Consider the following 26,629-nt stretch of genomic DNA (forward strand, 5'->3'; position numbering starts at 1 on the left):
TGACCTTCTGTTATGTGAAAGACACTATATAATGCAAGCTGTTAGTTAATCTGACTGTCCTTTTAGACAAGAGAGTTGAATTTAAGGTAAGTTAGCACTGAGAAGCGTAACACAGATGTAAAACTTTAGCTGCATTGACAAATGAAGTTAAGACACAAGGCAAAAGGAGCTGCAGTGCTCTGAGAATTTTGTTTTCAGTAACTTGTCCTCAGCAATACATCGCGAGTTCCCTTAAACAACTTTGAAGATCACCAATGACCTCCATTGCAGCTTTCCTTTCCTCCCTTTTCCACTCTTGTCTTCCATTTGCACTTTTTGCATTTTGCCTCCAATTCTCTGTCTCCTTTTCCTGTTCTCTTTTGATGTTTCCCTATTTCCTTTCTCCCTTTTCCCTGTCCTCTATTCTTTGCCAGAAACTGTATTTAATTGCATTAAAAGTGGCCAATTTAGATGAGCTGAATGCTTTTGAAACTGTGCAAGAAAGAGTCCTTAAGGGGGGCTGAAAAAACACATATTGCAGGAGAAAGCCATTTTTCCCCCCACATACATACACACACACGCGCGCTATAACAAACCAAAGAAAAACCGCCCGATTGGGCGTGAACCCGCCCAGTCTGCCCGCGCTGCCGTAAAGTTGACAGCAGTTTGCGACAGCGGGCGCGCCGGCTGTTGTGTTCGGTTGACGGCAGCAGGTGACCCGTCAGCTGAGTTCACCGGGAGCGCGCGGGCGGCGGCGGCGGCGGCCGAGGCTCCCAGTCCGTTAACATCAGAGCGGCCGCCATGTCACTCTTCGGGGGAGACGATGACGACGGCGATTTCCTGTCCCCGAGCGGAGGGTGAGTGACACAGACCGACCGGGGCGGGAGGGGAGGGGCAAACGGATCGGTTTCCGGGCTCGTGCAGTCCCGGATTTGGGAGTCGGGCCTCGGCCTGACAGCTCTCTCCCCCCCCCCCCCACTCCTCCTCCCCCTCCCACCCCCACTCCTCCCCACTCCCCCCACCCCCACTAACCCCCCCCCACCCCTCCCCCCCCACCCCAACCACCCACCCCTCCCCATCCCTACTCCCACCCCTCCCCCCCACCCCTCCCCCCCACCCCTCCACCCACCCCACCCCTCTCCCCCCCCGCCCCCCCACTCCCACCCCTCTCCCCCCCGCCCCCCCACTCCCACCCCTCCCCTCCCCAGGGACGCCCCTTCACCCAGTTTCACAGTGTAAGCTGCCCTGGACCGCACTGGCAGGACCGCCCACACATCCAAATCATGTTTTTGTTTGGGTTGTTGAGAGCCAAACTGAAATAAAATTACTGCCCGAAAGGGAGGTGGAAGCGGATTCCACAGTAGCTTCCCCCCCCCCCCCCCAAAAAAAAAGGGGATTGGATATGTACTTGGAAAAGGCTGCGGGACAAGAGCGGGGGAGTGGGACTAGACGGGCAGCTCTTTCGAAGAGCCGGCACAGGCACGATGGGCTGAAGGGTCTCCTTCTGTGCTGTAAGATTTTGTGATTCCTTCCCTCCCTCCCTCCCTCCCTACCCCCAACGCACACTTTGTGATGCTCTGATTCCGAATTCCCTCGGCACGAGCCGGACAAGCAGCGGGAGGGGAGGCTTACCAGTCAGTACTGGTCGGTTCCGGTCGATTCTCGCAGTGGCGGGTTGCGTTTGGTTTCAGCTTGTTGAGCTTCAGCAGTTCAGACCAACGCACGTTTCTGAGGTTCCTCAAGCCTGGGCTCTTGCCAGCCTTGATACTTTCAACAACAACAACAACAACTTGCATTTATGTAGTGCTCTTCACCCGGGGTAGCATCCGGGAGAGCTTGACACTGGCGGAGTCTGAGCCAGAGGGAGAGGGTGGGAGTGGGGAGGTCAGCATAGCACGATCAAAAAGGAAGGTCTTCTGCGGCCTCTGGGCAAAGAGTGCACATTCTATTGCAGTCAATTCACTTTACAGTGTGTTCTGTGAAGCGCTTTGGGACGTCCTCCTGACATGAAAAGTGGTATAACAAATGCAAGGATTATTATTATTATAAGTGAAAATTGCTGTACATATGTAGAACGCTCGGTAGTTTGGTTAGGAGGCTCTTTACCATGATGGGTTCCTGCGAGTTGAACACCCGGCTACTCAAAAACAGAAACCCTTCTGATCTTGTTTTAAAATTGCGCAATTTCCTTTGGGTGGCTGTCACAACCCAGAATAGGTCAGTACTTCATGTTTTTCGGATTTTAAAAAAAAATCATAAATCTCGGTGGTTTATGGTGCTGATTCAATCGTAACTAGGATTAAAAACAGGAAGCAGCTGCCGTGAGGGAGTCTTGTGTGGAGTGAACCTCTGGAACATCAAAGTGGTTGACACTTCATGTACTGTCCCCAGTAAGTCAATCCACCACGATGAAGGCAGATGTCCATCAAATAGCTGATGTGGAACTTCTGAAGTTTGAGATGACAGAGGGTGTTACCCGGAGTCCGGGTTTCTGAATACACTCGTATATCAAGCTGCTTATCACTCTGCACACCAATCAAGGTGGATACCAAGCCCTGGATATTTTCTTGTTTCTGAAGCTGGATTGTGGAGGGTTTAATCTATACACTTCCCAATTCAGGCTTTATTTTCTGCTTTTCCAGAGAGACTTCCGACATAGATAGTTCTCTTTTTAATTCCCACATCCTCTTGATACTGCTTTTGTCCCACTGTTTACTGCAGATAGAAATCTGCATAGTTTTTCTTTAATTTAACTCATAATTAGAGTGGACTTTTCAACTTACGAATGCAGATGCAGCTGAGACCTAAGAAGGGAGCTGTGCGGGACATCTAAGCAGGGGCTTTTATTCGAATATTTCTAGGTTGATATGTTCATGAGTCCACAAAGACCTTTCTTTACATGCGGGCTTTAAAACATTAGGAAAGTTTGAGCAAGCACTTCCTTGTTTCTCCCGCCAGCCCCTCACTGAATCATTTTTCTCTTGGTGGCACAGACATGATGGGTCGTTCTGTGCAGAAAGTTGCTATTCCACCTTTCAATATTTCCTTAATCCATACACCTTTGTTTACCTAATAGTTGTTAGTCGATTGGCAGATTGCTTTCCATGGATAATAATCCTCGCCCCCAAAAAATGTTGTCCCTCGATTCATGACTGTTTGTGGGACACTGCTGTGCAACATTGGCTGTCATGTTTCATCTACAAAATACACAGCCAATCCACTTTACAGTATATTCTGTAAAGCACTTTGAGATATCTCAACAACTTGACAAGGCTCTTTCTCAAATGTAAGTATTATTATTTATGTTGGGAATCTTCTGGCCTTCACTCGTGCCTCTACACAACAGCACAGCAAAGCTGGAAGTTGGCTGTGGAATTGGTGCTTTATTCCACAGCCAGCCACATACGTCTCACCTTCTATTCCTACCTCCCTGCCCCAGTCGCACATCTCCAGCTTGAGAGTTGTTCACCTATTGGCTGATAACTGTAAATTGTAAATTTTACAAAAATAATAGTTTTGAAAACCACAGGAAATTCCAATTGGGCTTTCACAGGTCACATTTTCTTCCTGGATGCTGCACACATTGCAATATTTGTTGCTTTTATTCCAGCACATTGACTGTTCTCTGCTTTGCTGCTTTTTTCTGTTCCATTTAATTTGCAGTTTTACTCACTGATCACTGCAGTTGGAAGAGGAAGATTAGTTAAAGACCCTTGCTGATCACACCAGTGTTTATTCTCCTAAAGAAGCCATTGCTTGTCTTTCCTGCTGGCAATCCTGTCGCTTCTGTGGTAAACCTTCCTTTGGTGCTTGGCTGAACTTCTCTTTGTGACTCGTCAAAGGGGAGCGTCTCGGTGATTTCAAAGGTGTCTGAAGGGTGTCCATTCCCTACTCTTAATAATTCTTGCATTTGATATAGCTCCTTCTCAATGCTGATATACTGTAAAATGGATTGACTGTATCTTGTGGGTGAAAAATGGCAGCCACAAAGCAATGGCCCACACGCAGCTATGAAGTGAGTGACCAATTTTATTTTTGATGGATTTGTTGGCCGAGACACCAGGAGAAACGCTTCTCTTTTCATATTGCACCATGGAAACTTTAGCATCAACTTGAACAGGCTGAGGCAACCTCGGTTTAATGTCTCTTCCGAAGGGCTTGAAGCCACAACCTCATGACTCAGGGGCGAGAGTGCTACAACTGCGTCAGGCTGACGCACAGCACCCAGCACTCAGACCCCACTGGCTCGGAATCACTTGACTGTAGCTGGTGTGCTTGTGTTTTGTGTGGGTGGGCTTGGAGTTACCTGACCTGCGCAGGCAGTATTTTGTGCTAAAGGGTGTTTACAAACTCATTTTCACCTCCGGGTTCAAGTCCTACACCGGTACTTTGACCTCTCAATCTAGGCTGACATCCACTGCTGGAGAGCTGAGATTTTGGTGATGCCGTCCTTCAGATGAGGTGTTAAACCAGAATGCTATTCAGCCTGCACTTTATTAGGTGCTCAGGCATATAAGTCATCTCGTGGCACATATGTAAAACATTTTGTTTTGCTCTTTTATATGAAAAAAAGCACAATGTGAAAAGCTCAGGTTTTAGAAAACTGTTGTGTTGAGAGGGATTGAAGCATTTGCAGTGGCTGAAATATCAGCTAAAGCTGGGAAGATTCAAGGAATCTTGGAATGTGGCGTGTTTCTCATAATGCAGAAGTTTTTGAAGCTATTCCTGTTAAAATTCCTGTTGTGATGTGTGCGGCCTAAGTCAAAGAGCCCTGTGTGTTGAACTCAGAGGGGCCTAAAAGGCATGACATTGAGTGCAATGTGGTTCCCTCCTCCTCTTTCCCTGACTCACTCCCCCTCCACATCATTCCAATTAAGATGTGTCCTATGCTTTCAATTAGTACACACAGCTGTAAGGGAGCCAGGCAACTTGGTTGAGCCTGGCTGATGGCTATGACTTGTTTACTCCTCTCCGAGAGACTGCTCACCCTGTCACATTCAACACCGGTGTGTGGTATGTGACACACTGATCCGTTGACTGTACGGGCACATCCCTTGCGATCAGTCAGAGATGCAGGGACGCGGGTGCAGTGAGTACATGTGGAACGAAGCCCAAGGGTCAGTGTCGCTTATGGATTGAATGTATGTTTTACAGTGAATCGATTCAAGACACGGAGGGTGAGGCTAAATTGTAGCCCCTCCCTTTCTCCACTGGCTTTGATTAATATAGATCTGGGAGTTGAACCTAGAATTCTGATCACCATACAGTGCACTAACTCTGATTCCTTAGTGGTTCAGTATGTTTTACAAGGACCATGTGGGTCGTTGGCATGTGGGGTAATGCCCTTGTGTTTCATACTTGTCCTTTTGGCCCCCCCCCCCCTCTCTTTTCTGACTTTTTTCATTTATCTCTCGTCAGCCAACCTATAAATTGCCCTCCACACTTTTAATAGTATCTCTTGAGATTGATATCAGTAGAGTGAATACAGGTCCTTTGGATCAGATGTTAAACCGAGGTGCAATCTGTTGGACTTTGGAAGGAAGTTTCTCCCAGTGTTTTTTTTAATTCTCTTTTGTGAAATTTCTTTCAAACTCTTTGTGTCTGTTACAGTGCCAGAGTTACACTAGAGGATAACTAGTTTGGGATTTGTTCACTTGCTATTCGAGTCTTCTCTTCGAAACGCATTGCCAAGTGCTCTGTATGGCGCAGCGTTTGCTTTTTGTGTGTGTGTGTATGTGTGTAGTGAGCCCGGTTTGCTGGTCAGTGTAAGGGGCAGCTGCCCCCACTCCCCCAAGTGTGGTGGTGGTGTGTGTGACCAGAACCTTTCTGTGCTTTCTTTTAGCTTGTTAGTCACTTTTAAACTATGTGAAGCGCTTTGAGACGTCTCGAAGACATCATAAGGCGCTATATCAAGTGCAAGGATTATTATTATTTAGCCTCAACCTCCGTGGCTTGATTCGATTCACAATATCAAAATGCTAGGATTATTATTCTAGCAACCGCGAGGTGAAACCCTGAACGTCTGCTGCATGTCTATACCCTATAATGCGATCTAATAGACACAAAACCTCATACGGTCAATAAACTCTTTGCATATAATGAGTTCAGCCTATTGATGTCAAGCAGACCCAAACACCCCTGAAACGGGGTTCCTTCAGGAGAAAGGGAGAATGACAGTGATTTAAAGAAAGTAAATAAATAGCACTGGGTTTATTACAGGGAGCGACAAGCTCTCCCATTACTTACTGCACCTAAACCTTTTCCTTTATTTCAGTAAACCATTAGCTAATTTTCCTTCTCTTCCCCTCCTCTCCGCAGTGCCAAACTGGCCTCTCTCTTCGGCCTAGATCAGGCCGTCGCAGGACAAGGTAATGAGTCATTCCAATACACGGCCCCCAAGCAGCCAAAGAAAGGCCCACCATCTACAGGTAAATCCATGGGTTTTGGAGAAAGAGGGGATGTTACCTGAGGAGTGGATGGCATTTTATTTCTGCAACAAAAAGGTGGGAAATTCAGAGCATCCAAAGTACAGTCTGGTGAAGGATATAACAACGATGGAAAGAGTTTTTTTTGTGTGACGGGTTGAATGCTGGCAGACTGGCGTGGTGGAACAAGTCACTTAATGCCCTTCGCTGATCCATGCCCTTCTTTAACTGGGGGATTGTGGATTGTCCTTGTGCCTCCAGTCCCACCATGCCACAGATGTGTTGGCATTACTCTAGGCTGCCAACGATTTGTTTGAAGGGGGGAGAAACCCTGGTTTTAACAAGGTTTGGTTTGCATCTTTGCAGCGTCTGGGATACATTATAGTGAGTTGTCACTATTGGGTGACTGATTTGAAATTCTCGTAAATCTCCGGTGTTTTTTGTTTGCAGTGGCTTCCCTCTGTGTTCTGACTGCTGAGCTCTCGTCCTCTCTTGTTCCACAGGACCAAGTTCTCAGAAGCCGGCGGCTGCTGGGGCTCCAACAGTTCTCATGGCGACTGCAGTGCTCGCATATCGATAGTAAGTGTCGTGAGGAGGGGCCTGGGTAAGGGTTAGGGGAATGGGCAGGCTAAAGGGTGGCCTTGGCTAAAGGGTGGCCTTGGCTAAAGGGTGGCCTTGGATAGGAGTCTTCTTGGGTAAGGGTCGAGGCAGAGGGCCTGGATGAGGGTCATGAGGATTGGGTGGGGACAGGACTGAGATGGGGAATGAGGTGCTGGAAGCTAGTGTTCTATTCCAGCACACGACCTCCAGAACAAGATCACATTTTTTTTTGCACTATCAGCAGTCTGCTCCTACAGACTGAAGACCACCACTTTTAATTGTGAAAATTCTTGAAAGCACATTCATTCTACAGCAGAGCTAAGGTGACCAGAGCGCTCCTGCTCAGATCCAAGAGTAGAAAGCCACCTTGAACCATTCAGCTACCCATGAATGGTTAAATTTCCAGCCGCTGGTTGAGATCTCTGGACAATGTTTGCTGTGACCAATGCACTGCAAAGTCCCAGCTCTATCACCGACTCTGCTTTTGTGTTGCAGTGTGAATGGTCAGTATGTGAAACAAGGGAAGCTGGGAGCTGCTGTACTGGGAAATCAGGCTTCTGGAGAGGTGGGTGTAACTGGGGAGTGGGGGAGATGGGGGTGTTGCAGTAATCCAGTATAATTGAATCTTGCGTGTGTGTTCCTTGTCAGCTGACTGTTCTGTTTCTTCTTTCTTCCCCTCACCTCCAGTACAAGATTCTGCTGTATGTAAGCCAGCAGAAACAGGTCACTAATGCACGCATCTCTCCGGCATTTGCCTTCACCGTAAGTTACCGTGTCTACCGTTTCTGCTGAAGAAAGGTATCTTGGGATGTGGGATTGTGAAATCCAGATCCATGCGTATTGAAGGATGAATCTGTTTGCTTATGGTTGATGGGAACCCTCTTTATCTATTAAACTGTTACAATGAGTCTTTAAGATCTTTTTAGTTCGTTCAGTAGAGGGCCTGTTATCTGCATTATTTAGGAGTCGCTCCATTGTGCCCAGCAATTTGCTGTGAAATGCAGTAACTGTATTTTGTAGGTGAATACTGCAGCCAATTTATGAGATTGTTTTGAAGACCAGACAAAGTGCGATATCAAACAGAAGGATTATAACTCTGAAAAAGGCCTACTTTTCCCTTGACCCCTCATCACTCAAACTTGCGGGTTGAATACTAGTTCGGTTTACTGGTGGAGCTGTGCTGTGATATATTTAACCAACAACAAATTAAACCAGCCATGTTCCCTCCTATTTAGGTTCAAGCCAATAATTACTGTATGTTTTACGATGACCAGCGACAGAACTGGTCGGTCATGTTTGAGTCTGAGAAGGCAGCAGTGGAGTTTAGCAAGCAGGTAAAGTCCAGTCTTTTGTTTTTGACGAGGGGTGTGAAGGGGAGGAGTGTGTGTGTGTGTGTACGTGTGAGGGAGAATGTCCCACACTTAGTATTGCAGTTGGGGACAGGGTAAGCCAGGGACAAGTCACTCTGTGTTCATATAAGACTTGAACGTATGGTCGGGCCTTTACTGAGCCATAAGACCGCGATCACACTTTTGTTCAAATGAAATCTGCTTTGTACTGGTGTCCTTTGGATCTGATGGAATGCCTCAGTGCTGTTGATGAATCTACTGTGGCTTCCATCAAACTTTGGGACCGTCCGCAGCACCGACAGTTGGTTTAATTGATCCCATAATTGATCCCATAATAAAGTTCTTGCTGACGGGCTAACTGTTTTTGTTGTGTCACCTGCTCCAAATGCCCTGCTCTGATTGCACTCCTGTTCACCTGTCCAGGTCTGTTTGGCAAAATGCAACAGTATCTCCTCCCTGGAATCAGTGCTGACTCAGGATTTGGCCCCGGGAGACGGGCAGGCAGTTGAAGTGGGCGACTCGCTGGAAGTGGCGTACACGGGCTGGCTGTACCAGAACCACGCATTTGGACAGGTAGAACGGGGACAGCGACGTTCACGTGGCATTGGGTTCCGCTCGGAATCAAACGCAGTTCCTGAGTTGGGGAGGTTTGGGGTGGCAGTGGGAAAGTGGAAATGTACTATCCTCAGGGCAGGCGTTTTGATACTCGCACCCACCAAACCAGTATTGAGTATCTGAAGCTTGCGTAGAAACTCTTTAGTGCAGTGGTGAGCGCTGCCTTGGATGAGATATTAAACCTTTTTTTCCTGTATTCCAGATGTTTGACACAAACGTCAACAAAGATAAACTGCTGCGGCTGAAAATGGGATCCGGGAAAGTGCTGAAGGTGGAGTAGTTTGCCAATCAATAGAAATAATTTCTACCTTATATACCGTATTAAAACCGCTCATAACTTTGACCACACGTCACATGAGAGGTTTTAATAAGGTAAATAGGTAGAAACCTTTAATTCTCTCATCCTTTAAGCTTCCTTCAGTATAAGTTTATATTAAGTGCCTTGGTGGGAAAGAGAAGCACGCAAGCATGTGCGCTCTCTCTCTTACGACTCAAAAGTGTTTCACTCTGCTGTTGCTTGTGGTTGCAGGGCTGGGAGGACGGGATGCTGGGAATGAAGAAAGGCAGCAAGAGGTTGCTGATTATTCCACCGAGCTTAGGATACGGATCACAGGGAGTACCAAACCGGATCCCTTCTGAGGCCACGCTACTGTTCGAGATTGAGGTGAAAAGGGTGAGTGTCTCCCAGAGGGAGGGTTCAGCACACAAACACTGGGACTGTGGGCTGTCATGCTAAGGTAGGGAATACAGTACTTTAAGGGGAAAGACTACAGCCTTCTCAGGGCAACTAGGAATGGGAGTTAAATGCTGCCAAAATGCCTAAGACATAATTTTTTTTAAAAAAGTGAGTAGTGATTACGCCTTTAATGGGGTGACTTGACTACTAGGGCCAGACTATCTTGTGGGAGAAAAGGATAGATGGCTTGGGGGAGGTGGGGGCAAGTACTCGTAACTTTTGATCCTTTGACTTTGGCACTTCCTTACATTGCGAAGCAGAATTCACCCAAGTGTTGGATGCTTTGTGAGACTGGGTTAGTTTTACTCAACTGATGATGTGGGCTTGGAGTATACTCAAGTACAAGAGGAAACTCCTGGCCTAAACATCTCATGGAAGTGAGTGGGGGATGGAGAAATGCTTAACGTTTATAGTGATGAGAGAACTGATGGGGGGGTGGGCATTTGGATGGCCAGAGAAAGTTTGTAGGATAGGAGAGATTCGGAAGGGATGAACGTATTGGAATGAAAACTACCATCCTTCACACCCTCCCTCTTTCAATAAATAAGATAGGTTGAGCTGTACAAGTGCACAGTGCAAGTTGAGACCAGCACAGGGTTGAGGGGGAAGGTGTGATTGGGAGGGGGGGCTGGGGAGAGAAGGAGTACGAATTGGTGAATTTGATTTTCATTCACTGTGTTTAGGTAAAGTTTGCAAAGGATTCAGGCTTCGACAGGCAGAGCATCAGCTCCCGGGATTCAGTGGCCTCTTCTCCAGCCCCCAGTATAGAGAACCTAGCCGTGGAGACCACCATCCCAGCTCCGCTATCCGTGCCTCCCAAACCTGGGTAAGGAACATGTGACCAACAGGGTTAAGGGCCAAGGGTGGGCTTGAACTCATTTCGTGCTGCAAATTCTCATTGTAAACTTGTGATTGATCTTACTTATGGTATAGAAAGAGCTGACTGTAGAGTCCAATATCGTAGTGGTTAGAGCACTTGCCTTGCAAGCGAAAGGACCCGGGTTTGATTCCCGGGCTGGGCAAAACCTTAGGCATGTTTCCTTACACAACACTCCTCTGTTTACCTAGCAGTAAGTAGGAACCCGGTTGTTAGTCGATTGGCAGATCGCTTTCTGGGGGTAATAAGCCCTCAAAAAAAGTTGTGATCACTCAACCCCACAACTGTTTGTTGGACGCTGCTGCACACAATTAGCTCTCAGGTTTCGCCTACAAAACGCACCATCATTCCACTTTACAATATATTCTGTGAAGCGCATTCAGAGTCTCAACGACGTGATAAGGTGCTACATCAAATGCAAGGATTATAATATGCGCTGGAATACACTGAACAGTTTAGCCTGGCCTGACAGAATATCTCTGATCAAACTGCTTTAGCTCTTCAGAGGAACAGGTTCAGTGTGTGAAGCATAGTTTTAAGACTGCCATTGATTGATTGCATTAGAGCGTTAGCCTAGCTTGACCGAGGTCATACCCTAACACGTGGCTTGAACGTTACCTGACCCAGAGAGAAGAGTGTACGAACAGAACCAAGCTGATGCACTTTGTGGCATCGCATTGAACTGAGATGTCCCTGTTCCAAGAACAGTTTACGTAGGATGTTACTCCTTCAACCTATGAGCTAACTGGAGTTCCTGTTCTACTTCTCGCTTGGCTGCAGACCTTCGAGCTTGCCAGCTCGAATCAACATGATTGGCTTTGTGGAGGGAGCCTGTTATTGCATCCAGAAAATGAGGTCCATTCCACTGGGCTCTGGGATGAAAGTAATGCATTGTCTTTCTGAAACAGGAAGTGAATGAGAGTCTCATGTGGTGTTTTTCCTAGATTCATGTGATCGGAATTGTGTATGGGTCTGAGTCAGGACGAGGAGAGCTGCACCAGGAGGAAACTAGGATATTAATCAATTGTTAGTCGATCGTTCGTTTTTAATTTTTGATTGATTGTTTGTTGGTTGTTAGTCGATCGGCAGATCACTTTCCGGCTGTAATAATCCCCCGTTCCCCCAAAATGTGGTCGCTCACTCCATGATTGTTTGTTGGACACTGCTGTGCACAATTGGTTGCTGCATTTCGCCCACAAAAAAACAATCCACTGTACCTGAAGCTCTTTGAGACGTCTCAACGACGTGATAAATGTCAAATGCAAGGATTATTATGTGCGGTGGAGTGTGCTGAGTGTGTGGTACCTAGGTAGTTTGGGGGAAGACTGTTAGTTGCTGAGAACGATTAAGGTTAGGGTTAGGATTGATTGTTGCTCCCATAATACTTGCTTGGCTCCATCCAACCACTCCGTGTTTTTCAGGGAGCATGTGGTGAGAGCCAAGTCCCACTCGCTGAACGAACAGCTGGCGGTAAGTTGTGTATATGTGTTCCACCTATTGCTATCGCACTTCTATCCCCTTTTCATCTCCTTCACTTTCTCTGAGCAGCCAGCATTCCTCTATTCTAAAGCCAGGCTGCCGCCCAGACTCAGCCTCTGCTGCCGTTGACCCGCACAGTAGGTGTCGCTGGAGAGAGGGTGGGAAGGGAGCTGGTGCTTTGTTTTACAGCTTTGCTTTACTGTGAAGAGAGATGCTGTCCTTGGGACACGGCGGAGAACAGGACAATATATTGAGTCTCTCGCTGGTGTCAGCTGTTACTAAGGCAGTCTCTCCTCTTGTTTGTAGAATCCCGATTCCACTAAAGCCAAGCTGATCTCTCGGATGGCAAAGATGGGACAGCCGATGCCGTTTCTAACGGGAGCCCTGTCCACACAGCCAGATTCCAGCGACTCTGAGCTCGAGGTAAAAAATTACATGTCATTCTATTTAATCTTTCTATTCTTATAATAATAATAATCCTTGCATTTGATATAGTGCATTATCACATCTTCGAGACGTCTCAAAGCGCTTCACGGAATATACTGTAAAGTGAACTGACTGTATACTTTGCGGGCAAAACATTTTAAGTTTTAACTGCTATGAACTCCCGGGATTCCCCGGAATTATCACAGTATCAACGTGGAATCCCCTTGGTGTGTCGTAACGTTCTGTACCATTACCTCAGGATCCTTTGGCATCGCGAGGAGGAGGAGCGCCGCTCGCTGCCCCATCTCCCGCTCAGCACGCTCCCCAGCCCGTACAGAGTCTGCCTCCACAGCAGCCACCACAAGGTAAGACGTGATCAGCTTTCCTGTGCCTCAGTGTATCAGCTCAGGTCCCCTCAGCACTGGCCATCCCAGTAGTCATTACGTTTCTTTGAACCCAGACCAGTTGTAGTTGGGGGTGGGGGGGTCACTAAGTGTCTCGACACTTACGCTGTCAAGAAAGTGTTAGTGATCAGTAGTTGTAAACCTACTTTGTACACATCAGATGGGTTTGTCTGATCCTTAACTTGCTCATGATGACAATAGTGGTTGCCTAACCATGTTCACTGTCTGTTGCATTGCTGCTGTGTATCGGATTAGCACTTGCACATCTGTGTGTGCTGCTCTCAAGCTTTTCAGCAGGGATTGTACCTCTTAGCTATGATTTTTTTATACCCCCCCCATAAATGTTTTTTCTGCTTCTAATTTTGTCTGTTTGAATGAACAGTGCCCATTGCTGTCCACCCATTATCCTCCGCAGCACTGATTCCAGTCTCGGCTTCTTCACAACATGCACTGGCCAGCACTGGTCAGTCCTTCCAGGTAAGAGTGACGATTGGGTGGGGGCAAGTTATACTGTAATGAAAGGCTGTTGAGTTTGGAAATGTGTTCTTTGGAGAGGAGAGAGTGGGTGGGGGGGGGTGGCGAGAGAGTGTGGGGGGAGGGGGGTCGAGAGGGAGATGGAGTGGCGGGGAGATGGGGTGGGAGGCTAGAGAGGAGGGAGAGTGGCGGCAATGCTCATTGCAGCTTATTGTGCCCATCTTCATAATCCCAACAATTCCATCAACCCACCCCTTTAATCTCCTTGGATCCAGAGAATATGAGCAACTCTTATCACCTGGGAGAGAAGATGTCATGACCAGAAAATTAGGGTAAAACGGATAAGGACCGGGATGCAGAAGAATCTCTTCTCACAGAGAGTGAGAGGAATGTGGAACAGTGGAGTTGAGAATTAATTTTAACAGTAATTTCTTCTCTAAATTAGCCATACGCAGCCTATGGATACCCACAAGCTTCTGCTATTCAGACTGTGGGGCACATGTACCCAGCCCAGGCTCCCCAATATCAAGGTACGATTATAATGTATAATCCAGGTTTTTTTTAAAAAAAGTGACATTGGCTTAAAGGAGAATTTAAAGACCGAATGGTGATTTGCCATGATAAAATGCTCAAGAGTGAATTACGGGTAATGTCTCCTTAAGAGTCACTTCCTAAGTCGAGCACAGCCTTTTGTGACACCACTTTCACCACTTTGGAGAAATGGTTGCCACGTTTCAGGTCCTGTGGAGTGGGCTGTGGAGACCAGTAAGAAGAATTAACATTCAGCGTATGTATCTTTCTTTGCGTTGACTGCCTGTTACATTGCTGCTGTCAGATTGGCTGTAGGTGTGTTCCGTGTCCGCTCTCAATACCCTGATGCTTGCTGGCTTGTCCACGTGACCTGATTTTCTCTGTTTTCTGCACAGCTTCCAGTGATATCACTTCCTTTCTGATGACTGAAGCTCGGCAACACAATACCGAGATCCGTTTGGCTATCGGCAAAACGTCAGACAAAATCGATCAGCTCGCTGTTAAGGTAAGTGAGGCTGGAGTCGATGGCAAATAATGAAAAGCCTAAATTCCGGAGTAAATGGAAAAGCTGGTTAAGTGGGCAGAAAGGTGGCAGATGCAGTCTATTGCAGAGACATATAATGTGATTCAGCATCTGAAACTGTTGCGGGTAGTTAACAGAAATGTGCAGATCACAAATGAATGGTACAAAAAAAAAGCAATACACGTGACTAATTGCTGCAAAGCACTCTGAGGCGTTCAGAGTTAACAGAGGTATAAAAATGCCTGATAGCTAAAAGAGTAAAAAAAATTGAGAGGTTTTAAAATTTGTATCTGACTTTTTATAAGACTAAAGGTGATCCGTGTGCAGATGCACGAACCAAGGATTAGGGGTCGGGGAGTATACAGCGGTGTAGAAAAAAGGTACACGGGTATAGGAATCATGAAGGACAGTAAGTCAGTTATATACATAGGCTGATGTCCATTCTCCTGTGTTGCAGTTGGAAGGTATTCAGAAAAATGTGGGCTATTCCAACATGCTGCCCGGCATTTCATCAGTATCTATGGAAACCAGCATGATCATGCATAACATCCAGAGGATTATCCAGGTGGGTACAGCATCAGCTGGAGATCAACTGGAAACTGAACTGAAACTGAATTGGTCTCAAATGGGTGTGTGGGAGGGGTATGAAGGTGGGTATGAGATTCCAAGGCATTATTTGAAAAGAATGGGAGATTCTCCTGAACAACAATCCCCCTACATCAGTCAATTGGTCACTTATTTCTTGGCTGTTTGGCAAACTTTGCTGTGCATGTCAGCTGCCCTGTTTGCCAACAGCTACACAGTCTGTGTTGATCCCATTCCTTCACTTGATTCTGTTCCACAGGAAAACGAGCGACTGAAACAGGAAGTGTTTGAAAAGAGCAGTCGGATTGAAGAACTGAATGGGAAGATTGGTGACCTGATACAGAGAAATCAAAGGTACGAGGAAGAAGGCTCACTCACGCCCAGCGGAGCGTGCATAAGGGAGACCAGCTATTAGAATAACTTTTAGCTCATCAAATCAGTCAAATCTCTAAGAATCCAATGGGTGGTTTATGTGGAGGTGGCATTGGAATCCAGTTGAATGAAACGTTATCAACCAGTGATAACTATCCCTCGGTGCGTGCATGTGCATGCCCCTTAAAGAGTTGCTCTGAGCTATCCGTTTGTCTTAAAGTGGTGTATTTCACTGGTGTAATTGCCACTTACCTGTCCTGTTGCAATCGTAGAATCTTACAGCACAGAAGGAGGCCATTCGGCCCATCGTGCCTGTGCCAGCTCTTTAAAAGAGCTATCCAACTAGTCCCACTCCCCCGCTCTTACCCCATAGCCCTGAAAGTTTCCGTGTTCGAGTACCTATTTCCAATTCCCTGTTGAAAGCTACGATCAAATCTACTTCCACCCCCTTCGCATTTCAGATCGTATCAACTCTCTGGGTTTAAAAAAAATTCTAAATGTGTTTTTTTTTTTTGCTTGTGCATCTCCTGGTCTCGTTGCTCGCACTCTGGCAGGTACGTGGAGCAGAGCAACGTGCTGATGGAGCAGAGGAACGACACCCTGAAGTCCTCCAGTGAGAACAGCCAGGCACGGTACCTGCTGGCCGAACAGGAGAAGGTGAGGCTGACCTTCTGGTTTGCTGTAGGGGGCTACAGGGAGACTGTGGGGCATTCGTGGGGGGTGGTAGAAGGGGGCCAACATGGACGGAAGTTACTGGGCTACTGGTCATTTAAGAGTTTGGGGGAAAGGTGAGATCTTCTCCCAGTAACTGCTACGTAAATATTCTCTTGTTTCCTGCCTTTGTGTGTACACGTCAGACCATTGGTTTCTCAATGCTCCCGCAGTTACTGCTCAGCCTCTCTCTCTCTCTCTCTCTCTCTCCAACCCTTCACCAAAAGCTGAAATTGTCTCGTTGCTGCTGCAGAGGAACTGAGGAACAAAACCTCAAATACCTTTAGACGATTGGCGGATCGCTTTCCGGGTGTAATAATCCCTCCAAAAAAACAAATAAATTGGTCACTCAATCCACGACTGTTTGCAGGTCACTGGCGTGCACAACTGGCTGCAGCTTTTCGCCCACAAAATACACAGTCAATCCACTTTACAGTATATTCCGTGAAGTACTTTGAGACGTCTTAACAATGTGATAAGGTCCTATATCAACCCCCTCTTCTCTCCCCCGCCCCCCGGGGCTTTATTACTTGTCCCTAGGCTCCAGCGCACTAACCCTGTGCTTGGCTAACCCTGCGGTTCACTGTCAGTCTACTCTTTCTTCCCAGCTTGCACTGCCAGTGGAGTTGGTGAGAGCCCAGGTGAGGGATCCCATCTTGTGCTATTTGTTGCGTGTGTTAGGTATCATTGTAACCCTTTCCAAATTAGATGAACCACAAGAACCTTTGGGCAAATGGGCAATGTGCCATTGCCTAAAACGTAACCTAAAGCCTGTGAATGCAGATCACCCGCTGCAGCTTTGAACACTGCAAACGGAATCTACAAACATTACCTGTTGGTCCTGCAACCCCCCCCCCCCCCATCTCTACTCCCTCCCTATCTTACCACCCCCCCTCCCGTCTCTAATCCCTATAGATTCTTCCCACACCCTCCAAGTCTCTGCAGATCACACGCATGCCACATTGGATCCCTGCACCTAGACTCCTGCTAATGCCTCCCTTTCCTTTCCTATTATACGGTTTTATTAATCTCCCTTTCCTGCTCTCTCCCCTCACCCCTCTCATGTTGCTTAATGTTTCCCCTGAATGACTATTTTATTCAGTGTTGTGTGGTGAGGAGGAGCGAGCGGGGGGTTGTGCTGAATGAGCTGACAGCTTCCCACCTCATGCTATGGAGCAGGTCCAGGTGACGTGTCTCAGAATCTGTAAAGTGCCATCCTGTGGCATAGAGGTTAGCATGCTCACCTCGCAATGGGCAAATTACCAGAGACCCAGGTTCGATTTCTAGTCACGGCAAAACCATAGGCAAGTTTCCTTACTCCACACGCCTCTGTTTACCTGGCAGTAAGTAGGAACCTGGTTGTCAGTCGTTTTTTAGTGAATCGTTTTCCGGGGGTAATAATCCCTCCAAAACAAACAAACAAAAGAATTTGTCACTCAATCCACGACTGTTTGTGGGACACTGCTGTGTGCAATTGGCTGCCACATTTCGCCCACAAAATACGCAGCAAATCCACTTTACAATATTTTCTGTGAAGCGCTTTTGAGACGTGATAAGGTGCTGTAATTTCGCCTGGTATGTCAGGGTTCATCTCTGGCAGCGTCCAGCTGTTGCTAATTCTGAGACATCTCATAACACCTGATGCAGCTTTGAAACGCGTGTGAGTGAAACTGATGTGGTGTGAGTGGTTAGTTGTGGGGGGTTGGAGGGGGTTACAACCTCCTCTGAGTCTCAGGGTCTGTGTCACTGCCTACAACCTGCTCCCCACTCTCCTGTAATCTGTATAGCCCAACCATAGCTGGTGGCAGAGGTTTAAAATGTTGCTGCATGCTTGCCTGAGCAAACAGAATCTGTTTGGTGCCACATAAACTCATTGAAAACCAGGAGTGTATTTCTCATGTAGTGTAATATTCTGACCCAAACAGTAGGCTTTAGGTAATTGCAGAATCAGGTGTTCTATTGCGTGTTGCTCAGATATGTGCATAAGATGTAGATGCCACTGCAGTCACCCTGGCTCAGTTAGTTATACTCTTCTCACCTCTGGGATGGGAGGTTTGGGGGTCATGTCCCACATTGGGGCTTTGAGCTCAGCCCAAGCTGGCAGTGCAGTGCTGAGAAGGAGGTGGGGGGTACCCAGCAGTAACAGTTCCTTCGAATGAGACGTTAAACCAAGGACTCGTCGACCTGTTCAGGTAGACATTAATGATTCCACGGCACTATTTGAAAAGAGAAGGGAGTTTCTCCTGAGAATCCTCCAGTTAAAATTGTTCCTTCACTTCATGGCTGTGGAGGGATTCAGTGACTGGAGCTGGGCAGTAGCTGATCGCTCTGTTGCGTTGCTGGTGCAAATACCCACAGGTTGAAACAGGTTGAGGCCACTGGGACTTGTTTTAGAAAACAGCTTGATGCTGTGATGGGAGGATGATAAGGTGGGTGTTCTGAAAGAATGAGATCAGATGGGCCGAAAGGTCTTCATCTGAACTAATCTTGTGAGCGCCCTGACTGCACATTGAGTGAGCGAGCGAGTGAGCAGGGTCTGTTCTGTCAGTTTATGGTGCCCAGGAGCTGTGTCCTGTTGTACTTATTCAGTGACGATCAATTCAGAAAGTATTATTTTAAAGAAAAAGTAAGCAAAAAAGAATGCCTTTAAATGTACAGAAGGACCCCACTTTTCTGGGTCCCGTAAAAACAAGCATCGCATTATAACCCGCATTAACATCACTTCCTGTGCACGGGGCATGTCCAAGAGCCATGGCTGAAATCCATTGCCTGAAAAATGGCCACCGCTGACAAGACTTCCTGCACGCTGAGCATCTGCGCTGGTTTCCTGCGTTCCAGGTTGTCAGCATTTCCTGTGCGGTGTCCAAACTTCGCATCTACTTCCTGCACATGGGAAATGAAGTTGCCGACCCAATGCGCCGGAAGTTGCCATTGTTTAGAATGGAAAGCCGGCAAGGCACTTGACCTTTCATCGTCCCCTTATAACTGGGTTCTGTTGTACTTACACTGATTGTCTGTCCCTAGTCCTTCCTTCACACCAGGAACACACCCGCTGCTTGTTCAGAAGTTACTGAGAGGCGCAGGGGGTGCAATGATTTACTATCGTTTGCCCAAATCGGCCTGAAACTCAACACTGCCGTGGTGAAGTAACCAGCCAAGGGATTGAGTGACTGGGATTGTGCAGTGGCTGATCGCTCTATGGCTTTGCTGGTCCTTATATTACAGTCACTAGGTCGAACATGGGCTCCCATCCCCAGCTAGGGGACCCATTCAGCACTGTGAAATGTCCTACTGACGTGAACGGTGCTTCACGGAAAACTCTGAGATGATTGGACGTAATTGCTGGCTTTTGGAGGCTTAAACTGAGCTGATTTCTCTCTCTCTCTCTCTCGCTCTTTCTCTCTCTCGCCTTTGCTGGTGGCAGATGAAGGTGACTGAAGAACTTGCGGCTGCCACTGGCCAAGTCTCCAAGCTGCAGCTGGAGCTCAGCGCCCACCAGAAGAAGGAGATGGAGCTGAGAAAACAGCTGGCCTCAGCGCTGGAGGAGGCAGAACAGCACGGCGTCCGGCTGAACACCCTGGAGTCACAGCTGACAGGTAAACACAGCAGAGCATCACACTTGGCCGTGGCTGGGGAGATGGTGGGAGTGGGAGGGAAAGCAAGTGTCCTTCTTCCCAGGCCTATCAAACTGTAGAAACGTCACAGCCCAGCCTGATATGCCCTCCGGGTGCACTTTGCAGTGGGCTCGCTGTATATGAGCAGTGACCCTGTAAGGTTCTCCCTCTCCTAGTCTGCGGAGTCCCGTAACGTAGCACGTCCCTAGAATCTGTGACCTGGTTAGCGCAGATTGGGGGACGTCAACCCGCCTTTACCACGGGAGTCAGCGGGTTCTCTCTCTTGGGGGAGTTCGTTCACTGGTAACCGTTCTGTCTTGCTGGACCCCTCTCAGAGCTGCAGGAGGTTACCGAGCACGCTCAGACCCGCTACAAGGCAGAGAAACTGAAGTGCAAGCAGCTGGAGGCAAAGTCGAGCGCCATGGAGGAGGAGCTGCTGGACCTGCGCGTGGAGAAAGAGAATCTGGAAAAGGTAAAGAGGCACAGAGCGTAACGAGAGAGAGTGACCAGAGCGACTGGTAATGAGAGAGAGAGACTCGAGTGACTAGGAAAGGCAAAGGCAACAGCTTGCATTTATGTAGCGCTCTTCACAGAGGGTAATGTCTGGAGAGCTTCACAGGGATGGGGAAGTCACCGTTTGGCACCTTTGCAGAATTAGGGTTTGAGGCAGGTCTGGGAGGGAGTGGGAGGGAGTGAGGTTGGGGCTGCAGCCACTGATGGTGGTACAGAGACATGTGTAACTGTGTCTAGAACCTGCCCTCCCCCCCCCCCCCCCGCGTTGATACCCCTCCATATATTACTGTACATTACTGGTTGGTTTTCAAGCAAAGAGAGTGATTTTTTAAAGACTTATTTTGAGGCAAAGGCTAGACAGGAGGCAGTGGGACAGACAGATGGACGCAGGGGGTGGGTGGTGGGGTGGGGAGTTGTGATCACCAGCCATGTGGCTGGGCTGAGCTGTTGGGTATCTAACAAGCAGGGTGTGTGGGTTGGGGGGGTGTCCGTAGAGCGTGGCGGAGAGGAGGAGGAAGGCGTTGGCGGAACGGCAGCGAGCCGATGAGGAGACGGACGAGCTCCGCAGGTCGTACGAGGAGGAGCTGGAGAAGCTGAGGGCGGCGCTGAAGAGAGCGCGGACGTCGACTGACCTCGCGGCAGCAGAGCAGGTAGGCAACGGCACATCGATCTGCCCTCTTCCTTCCCCACCCCCCACTCCATGTCTCTCCTCCAGACCTGCGCTGTGTTCTCTGTAATGAATGATGCACGGTGAAGCTGGTGTAAATTTGCGTTTGTATGTTACGACAGGAAGGAGTTACTGGGTGTCAGTGTGGCTCAGACGAGGCAGTACCCACTCTCACTTTGGCAACAGAAGATTGTAGGTGCGAACCCCACGCTAGGATTTGGAACTCCTCCAGTCTAAGCCGATGCTCCCGACAATGTTGTCGGAGATACCGTCCTTCGGATGAGACAAGCGAAGGTCCTGTCTGCCTGTTCAGGTGGACCTTAAAGATCCCATTGGCACCACTCGAAAAGGGAGCTTGTCCCAATATTCTGGCTGATAATTCCCATCCTGTGGAACTCCATCCCAGAGCCCCTACACCTTGCCCCCTCCCCTGTCTCCTTCAAGGCCTATCTCAAGACCTTCCTCATTGACCGCGCCTCTGGTCACTACACGTTACAGTGAATCCCTAAGGAGCCCTTTGAGATCTCGTTCCTGACATGAACCCTCGCTGATTCAAATAACAATTACTAAATAATATTTTGACTCAATAACATTTGCCATCTCTCCTCCCCGCCTCTCTCTCTCTCTCTCTCAGGTGGGGGCGATGCAGGGGGAGCTGGAGGCAGAGTGGAAGGCTCGGAGTGAGCGGCTGTTGACGGTGGCTAAGGAGCAGCATGGACAGCAGTGCCGGGAGCTGTGTGAGCAGAGAGACTCCCTGCAACACAGGTTCTCCCAGCTGGAGGAGAAGGTCAGTAACACAGTGTCCGCGCTCGTCAGTCACAGGGAGCTCGTGTGTGAGCCTCCGCCCCCAGGAATCCTGGCTCAGTTGTGGTTGTCTCCTTAAACCCCCACCCCCCCACATTCCCCAATACCAGGCTCCACTGAACGGATCGATTTCAAGATCCTCACACTCGTCTTCAAATCGCTGTGTGTGTGTGTTGACAAGAGGCAAAGGAGGTTAGAACAAAACACACCTTAAACCCGCCACCCCTCCTGATCTCAACCGTAATCGTGGGTGCAAATCCTTGACTGTCCAGCGCCTTGGGACGTCGTCCTGACGTGAAAGGCGCTCTTCAAATGTCATTTGTTGTTGTTGTATGTGCTGTGTGTATTCTGTTCTCGGATTATAACCGTTCTTGGTTTGTTCCCCAGCTGGCGGGGTTGAAGCAGTGCCGAGACGCAGAGGAAGAGAAGCTCTCGTCACTTCAGGAGCAAGCGGAGGAGCTGCAGGCCCTGAAAGAGCGGGTGTGTGTGCGTGCGAAGAGCAACGTGTGTGATTCTAGAGAGGAGAGGGGAGGTGGACTGTGTGCATGTGTGTGTTTGTTACTTGAATGTGCGTGCGCCTGTGTGTGTGTGTGCGTGCGAGCTCCTGTTATTCTGGGCTTGTGTGTCTCATTACCTGTTACTCTGGGCTTGCGTTTCAGTACTCAGCGCTGCAGAGCCGAGCAGCTGCTATGAAGGAACACTACGATGCAGAGATCCGCTCACTGCTGCAGAAGCAACATGCCGGCGAGGGCGAGGGCAAGGTCTCGGGGAGCCCGGTGGAGGAGGTGAGCGAGGAACTTGTGTGACCCTAAACCCCCCACACCCCACACCCCCAGCACAAGGTTCAGTGTAGAGGGAAAGGAGGGAACGAACAGTGGTTGCGAGTGGTTCTATTCTTTTGGACCAGTCAGTACTTGATGTCGCCATTAGGCGGCGGCAGAGCTCCAGTCCTAGTGCTGGTACCTTGTCAACGGGCAGCAAAATGGTGTCAGTGGTGGAGTCCCGGAGCGCAGTGGTTAGCGCCCTCGCCTCGCAAGCGAGAGGACCGGGGTTCGATTCCCGGTCGAGAGGGGGGAGAGAAACCTTGGGCGAGTTTCTTTACTCCGCACGCCCCCCTTTACCCAGCAGTAAGTAGGAACCCGGTTGTTGGTTGATTGGCGGATCGCTTTCCGGGGGCTAATAAACCCTTCGGAATAAACGCGCGGGGGGGGCAAAAAAACGTGGTGGCTTCAATCCACGGCTGTTTGTGGGACGCTGCTGCAAGCGATCGGCTGCCGCGTTTCAACCACAAAATCCACAGTCGCTCCACTTTACAGCGTATCCTGTGAAGCGCTTTGAGACGTCTCAACGATGCGACGGAGCACTATATCGAACGCAGGGATTATTATTGTGTTGTGACAATGCCGTCGGCGTCTTTCAGGTCAAGAGAATCATGAATGGGGTGTTCCAGACCCTGCGGGGGGAGTTCGACTTGGATGAGAATTACAGCGGTCGGGCAGCCCTGGGAGTCATCATGAACACAATCAAGGTATGAGTGTCTCTGCCTGTCAGCACGGCCCAGACGCTTCACCTTCACTTGCCATACAGTAAGCAGTGATCAGAGCCCTGAGCCACAGTTGAGCTACTGTGACTTGGTTCATTTACCCGCCGCTTTCTTCGCTGTAGCTCTCTGTAGAACAAACTTATTTGACATATCTTTCTCTTGGGCTCTGGGCTCCTCGTCCTGCAGACTGGGGAGTTTTGCTGACTGACACAGTGTTAACTGTGTTGATGCAGGCTGTTGAGGGTGAAAGCCTCTGTGCTCTTGGGAACCAAGCTGATTTTTACTCCAGAAGTTTCAGCTCTTTGACCTTCTCCAACCCTCGCTCTCCGCTCTGCAGGTTTTCAGGCTTCTCACCTTGCTCTTTCCCCCTTGACAGACAGTTACCCTGCAGCTCCTGAGCACCAGCCAAGAGCAGCCGTCAGTGCAGAGCGAGAGCGAGGGGGAGGCGGAGGAAGAGGAAGAGGAGACTGAAGAGGTGGCAGCTCACGTGGACACCACTTCTCCGGAAGCTGCAGTAGGCGAAGGGTTAGAATCTGGCACTGTAACTGTCAAGAGCTCGCCAGAGTTTACTGCTCAGCCAGGTGGGTCACAGCTACAGACTCCAGAGAAAGCGATTCCTGAAGAGTCAGAAGCAGCTTTGAGCTCCATCCCAAATGGTTCTGCTGTCGACATGGCCGAGAGCCAGGGAGAGCATGCAGGGAGCTTGGGAGAAAGGACAGGTGAGGGTGAGGCTGAGGCTAAGCAGGAACCAGCTCAGTCTGTTCAAGCAGACGATTCAGAGACTGTTAAAGACTATCAACAGGCAGAGGCCACTGAAAGCATAATGGTGAAGGATGTCACCTCACTGGAGGCTCCTCAGTCAGAGACCTGCTCTGTTCCAGACCGTTCAAGAGCCGGAGAGACACGGGAAGAGACATCTTCAATGGAGAACCTTGGAAGCGGGCACAGCAGCCCCGCCATCAAACAGCCGGAGTCCAAGAAGGTCCAACACGGAGCACTTCCAGCTCTTAACGGAACTGAATCTGAGCTTTCTGAGGGTCCAGGACTTCATGTAAGGAACGAGCGCTCTGAGCTGCCGAGTGTGAGAGATAACGGTTCCGATCAGGAGAAAGCTGCCAGTGCCACCCCCAGCTCCACAGCCAACACCAGGTAAATAAATGGTTATCTTTACCCCCAGTTTACTCCCCCCCGCATCCTGCCATCCATTCTAGCCGGGAGGTAGGTTCCCCACCACCATAGCCTGATCGATTTTCCTTGAAGGGGTTTAAATCCTGTGTGCTGTCACTCAGCCCTGCACACAACAACAACAAATTACATGATGGTGTAAACTTGCCTTTCAATCTGCTGCTCCCACTATAGGGACAGCTCTGCTTTAACCATGTGTGGATATGGAGAGCGAGTAGCTGACGCCTGGGCCTCTTGTTTGGCATTTCTCCCCCCACCCCCTTGCAAGTTGCCAGCTGGTTGAGGCTGGTGGGGGTGGGGGGGGTGCAAATTAACTAAACGGCGACGCTGAGACTTTCTGCTTTTAGTCTTTTCAGTGACGACAGTGGCTTATTCCAAGCCGTGACCCCACGGATAGGGAAACCGGTGACATCACCGACCGAAGAGGAAGAGGACGATGATGAAGTGGTAAGAGAGGGACCAGTGGGCGCGCGCATGTGGTGTTGTGTGTACGTTATCACACTGTATAGGGATGCAGTTCTTTCCACTGTGTGCAGATTCTGCCAGAAGTGGGCTCTCTCCCTGCCTAACCGCAGCCACTCAGTTTCATTGGCTCTGTTCTCTTGCTATTAACTCGCCTTCACATGACAAGTTTAACAAGAGCGGCTGGTGCATTTCTAGACGTTTAATGTAGCTGCAGCCTACTGGCTCCTGTTCACCACTGTACGTACATTCAGCCTCACCAATTTGACGGTTTAATGTATGGAGCTGAAACTCCTCGAGCTCTCCTTGACCCTCTCCTGCTTACAAAATCTGTCTTTGTCACCTCCTACTCCCCAAAACCCATTTTGAGATCTAATACTGCAGGGTGTTTCCAAAGACCTGTTACCCCATGTTTTTTTTTCCTACAGTGCAACTCAAACATGTGGAATAATGATAATTGTGTTTAGAAGTTACTTCATTGTATTCAGTACAAGTGTTTTAACTGTATTTAGACATCCAGAGGATCAGTGAGTGTGTGTGGAGTCCTGTAGCTCAGTGGTTAGAGCAGTCGCCTTGCAAGCGAGACACCTGGATTCAATTCCAGGCAGAGGGCGAAACCTTGGGCAAGTTTCCTTACTCCACCCACAGTCTTATAATAATCCCTCCAAAAACAATAATAAATTGGTCATTTTCAATCTACGACAGTTTGTGGGACATTGCTGTGCGCAATCGGCTGCCGCGTTCGCCCACAAATATACAGTCAATTCACTTTACAGTGTGTTCTGTGAAGTGCTTTGGGACGTCCTCTCGACGTGAAAAGCGCTATATCAAATGCAAGGATTATTATTATTATTATTTTCATGGCAAATAATGTTCCATCGTCATGTTCGGTGCCACCTCTTCCGTAACGTGGATGGAGCGAGTGACGAGAGCGAAACACATTTCTGACACCTCGTTTCAGCTCCTCCATAATCTTGTATCGCTGTTTTGTAACAGGGATAACAGGACTTTGCGGCCACCCTGTACATGAAAGGTTCAAGCTCAACTTGAAGCGCAATTGCTTTGTTAGCAGTGCCCTCGGTGTGGAGGCTAACTGTACAGTGTCTTGTGTGTGTTCTGTACAGAGTATGAAGGGCCGCCCGCCCCCAGCGCCACTCTTCGGAGACGACGACGATGATGACGAAGCCTTTGGCTGGCTCGGGTGAGAACTCCGCAGAATCGCCAACAACAAGCGTCCATGTCCGGTCTGGAAGAGCACAGCGACTCGGTGATGGGATCCCAGTTGGATCGCTGTGTTTTGAACTATTTCAGTAATTTATACCCCAGCCCCTGGCCAGGTCACTACCACTGCTGTGTCTATCGCCTGTCAGCACTCGGGATGCAGGTGCACTGAGGGGAACTAATTTTATTCCACGGGCGAGTAGATTGCTGACTTGTTGTCTTTTTTAAATCTGTGCTGAATTTGAATATATTTTTATTGCGGATACAGGTGGAACTAATGGGAATTAAAGTTTGCTCTATCCCCAAATATAAATAAACAGGATCCAATGCACACAACTGCGTGGTCAGTATTAACCACAGTTACACCATATAAACATAAGTTTGGGTTGAGTTTTGTTTAGTGAAGTGGTCAGGAGCGAGGTAGTGCTGGGGAGGGCAATGGCGGTCAGACAAGGGCAAGTGTCCAATGTTCCTGATCACTGCCCTCTGATGTTGAATGAGAAACAAACAGCCTAGGGTAGGATAGGATGGAGA

At 48.7% G+C, this 26,629-nt stretch overlaps 1 protein-coding gene across 2 annotated transcripts; it reads left to right on the forward strand.

Annotated features, from left to right (window-relative positions):
• Nucleotides 1-729: 729 nt before the first annotated feature.
• On the forward strand, nt 730-26,426 carry fkbp15a (FKBP prolyl isomerase family member 15a). 2 transcript variants are annotated; one of them, XM_007900182.2, is made up of 29 exons: nt 730-836; nt 6,298-6,407; nt 6,908-6,983; nt 7,500-7,569; nt 7,692-7,766; nt 8,240-8,338; nt 8,777-8,926; nt 9,171-9,239; nt 9,498-9,641; nt 10,388-10,530; nt 12,003-12,051; nt 12,367-12,483; nt 12,746-12,851; nt 13,273-13,367; nt 13,810-13,894; nt 14,291-14,400; nt 14,876-14,983; nt 15,263-15,357; nt 15,930-16,032; nt 19,511-19,682; nt 20,036-20,172; nt 20,708-20,863; nt 21,515-21,667; nt 22,072-22,164; nt 22,344-22,469; nt 23,105-23,212; nt 23,604-24,376; nt 24,760-24,859; nt 25,999-26,426. In XM_007900182.2, the coding sequence occupies exons 1-29, from the start codon at nt 781-783 to the stop codon at nt 26,077-26,079; spliced, it is 3,759 nt and encodes a 1,252-aa protein (XP_007898373.2). In that variant the 5' UTR covers nt 730-780; the 3' UTR covers nt 26,080-26,426. The 2 variants fall into 2 exon arrangements, with proteins under 2 accessions (XP_007898373.2, XP_007898374.2); XM_007900183.2 differs by having other exon boundaries at nt 13,306-13,367.
• Nucleotides 26,427-26,629: the final 203 nt, after the last annotated feature.

Source organism: Callorhinchus milii, unplaced genomic scaffold (genome assembly GCF_018977255.1).
Source record: "Callorhinchus milii isolate IMCB2004 unplaced genomic scaffold, IMCB_Cmil_1.0 Scaffold8, whole genome shotgun sequence".
In the NCBI taxonomy this organism is placed as follows: domain Eukaryota; kingdom Metazoa; phylum Chordata; class Chondrichthyes; order Chimaeriformes; family Callorhinchidae; genus Callorhinchus; species Callorhinchus milii.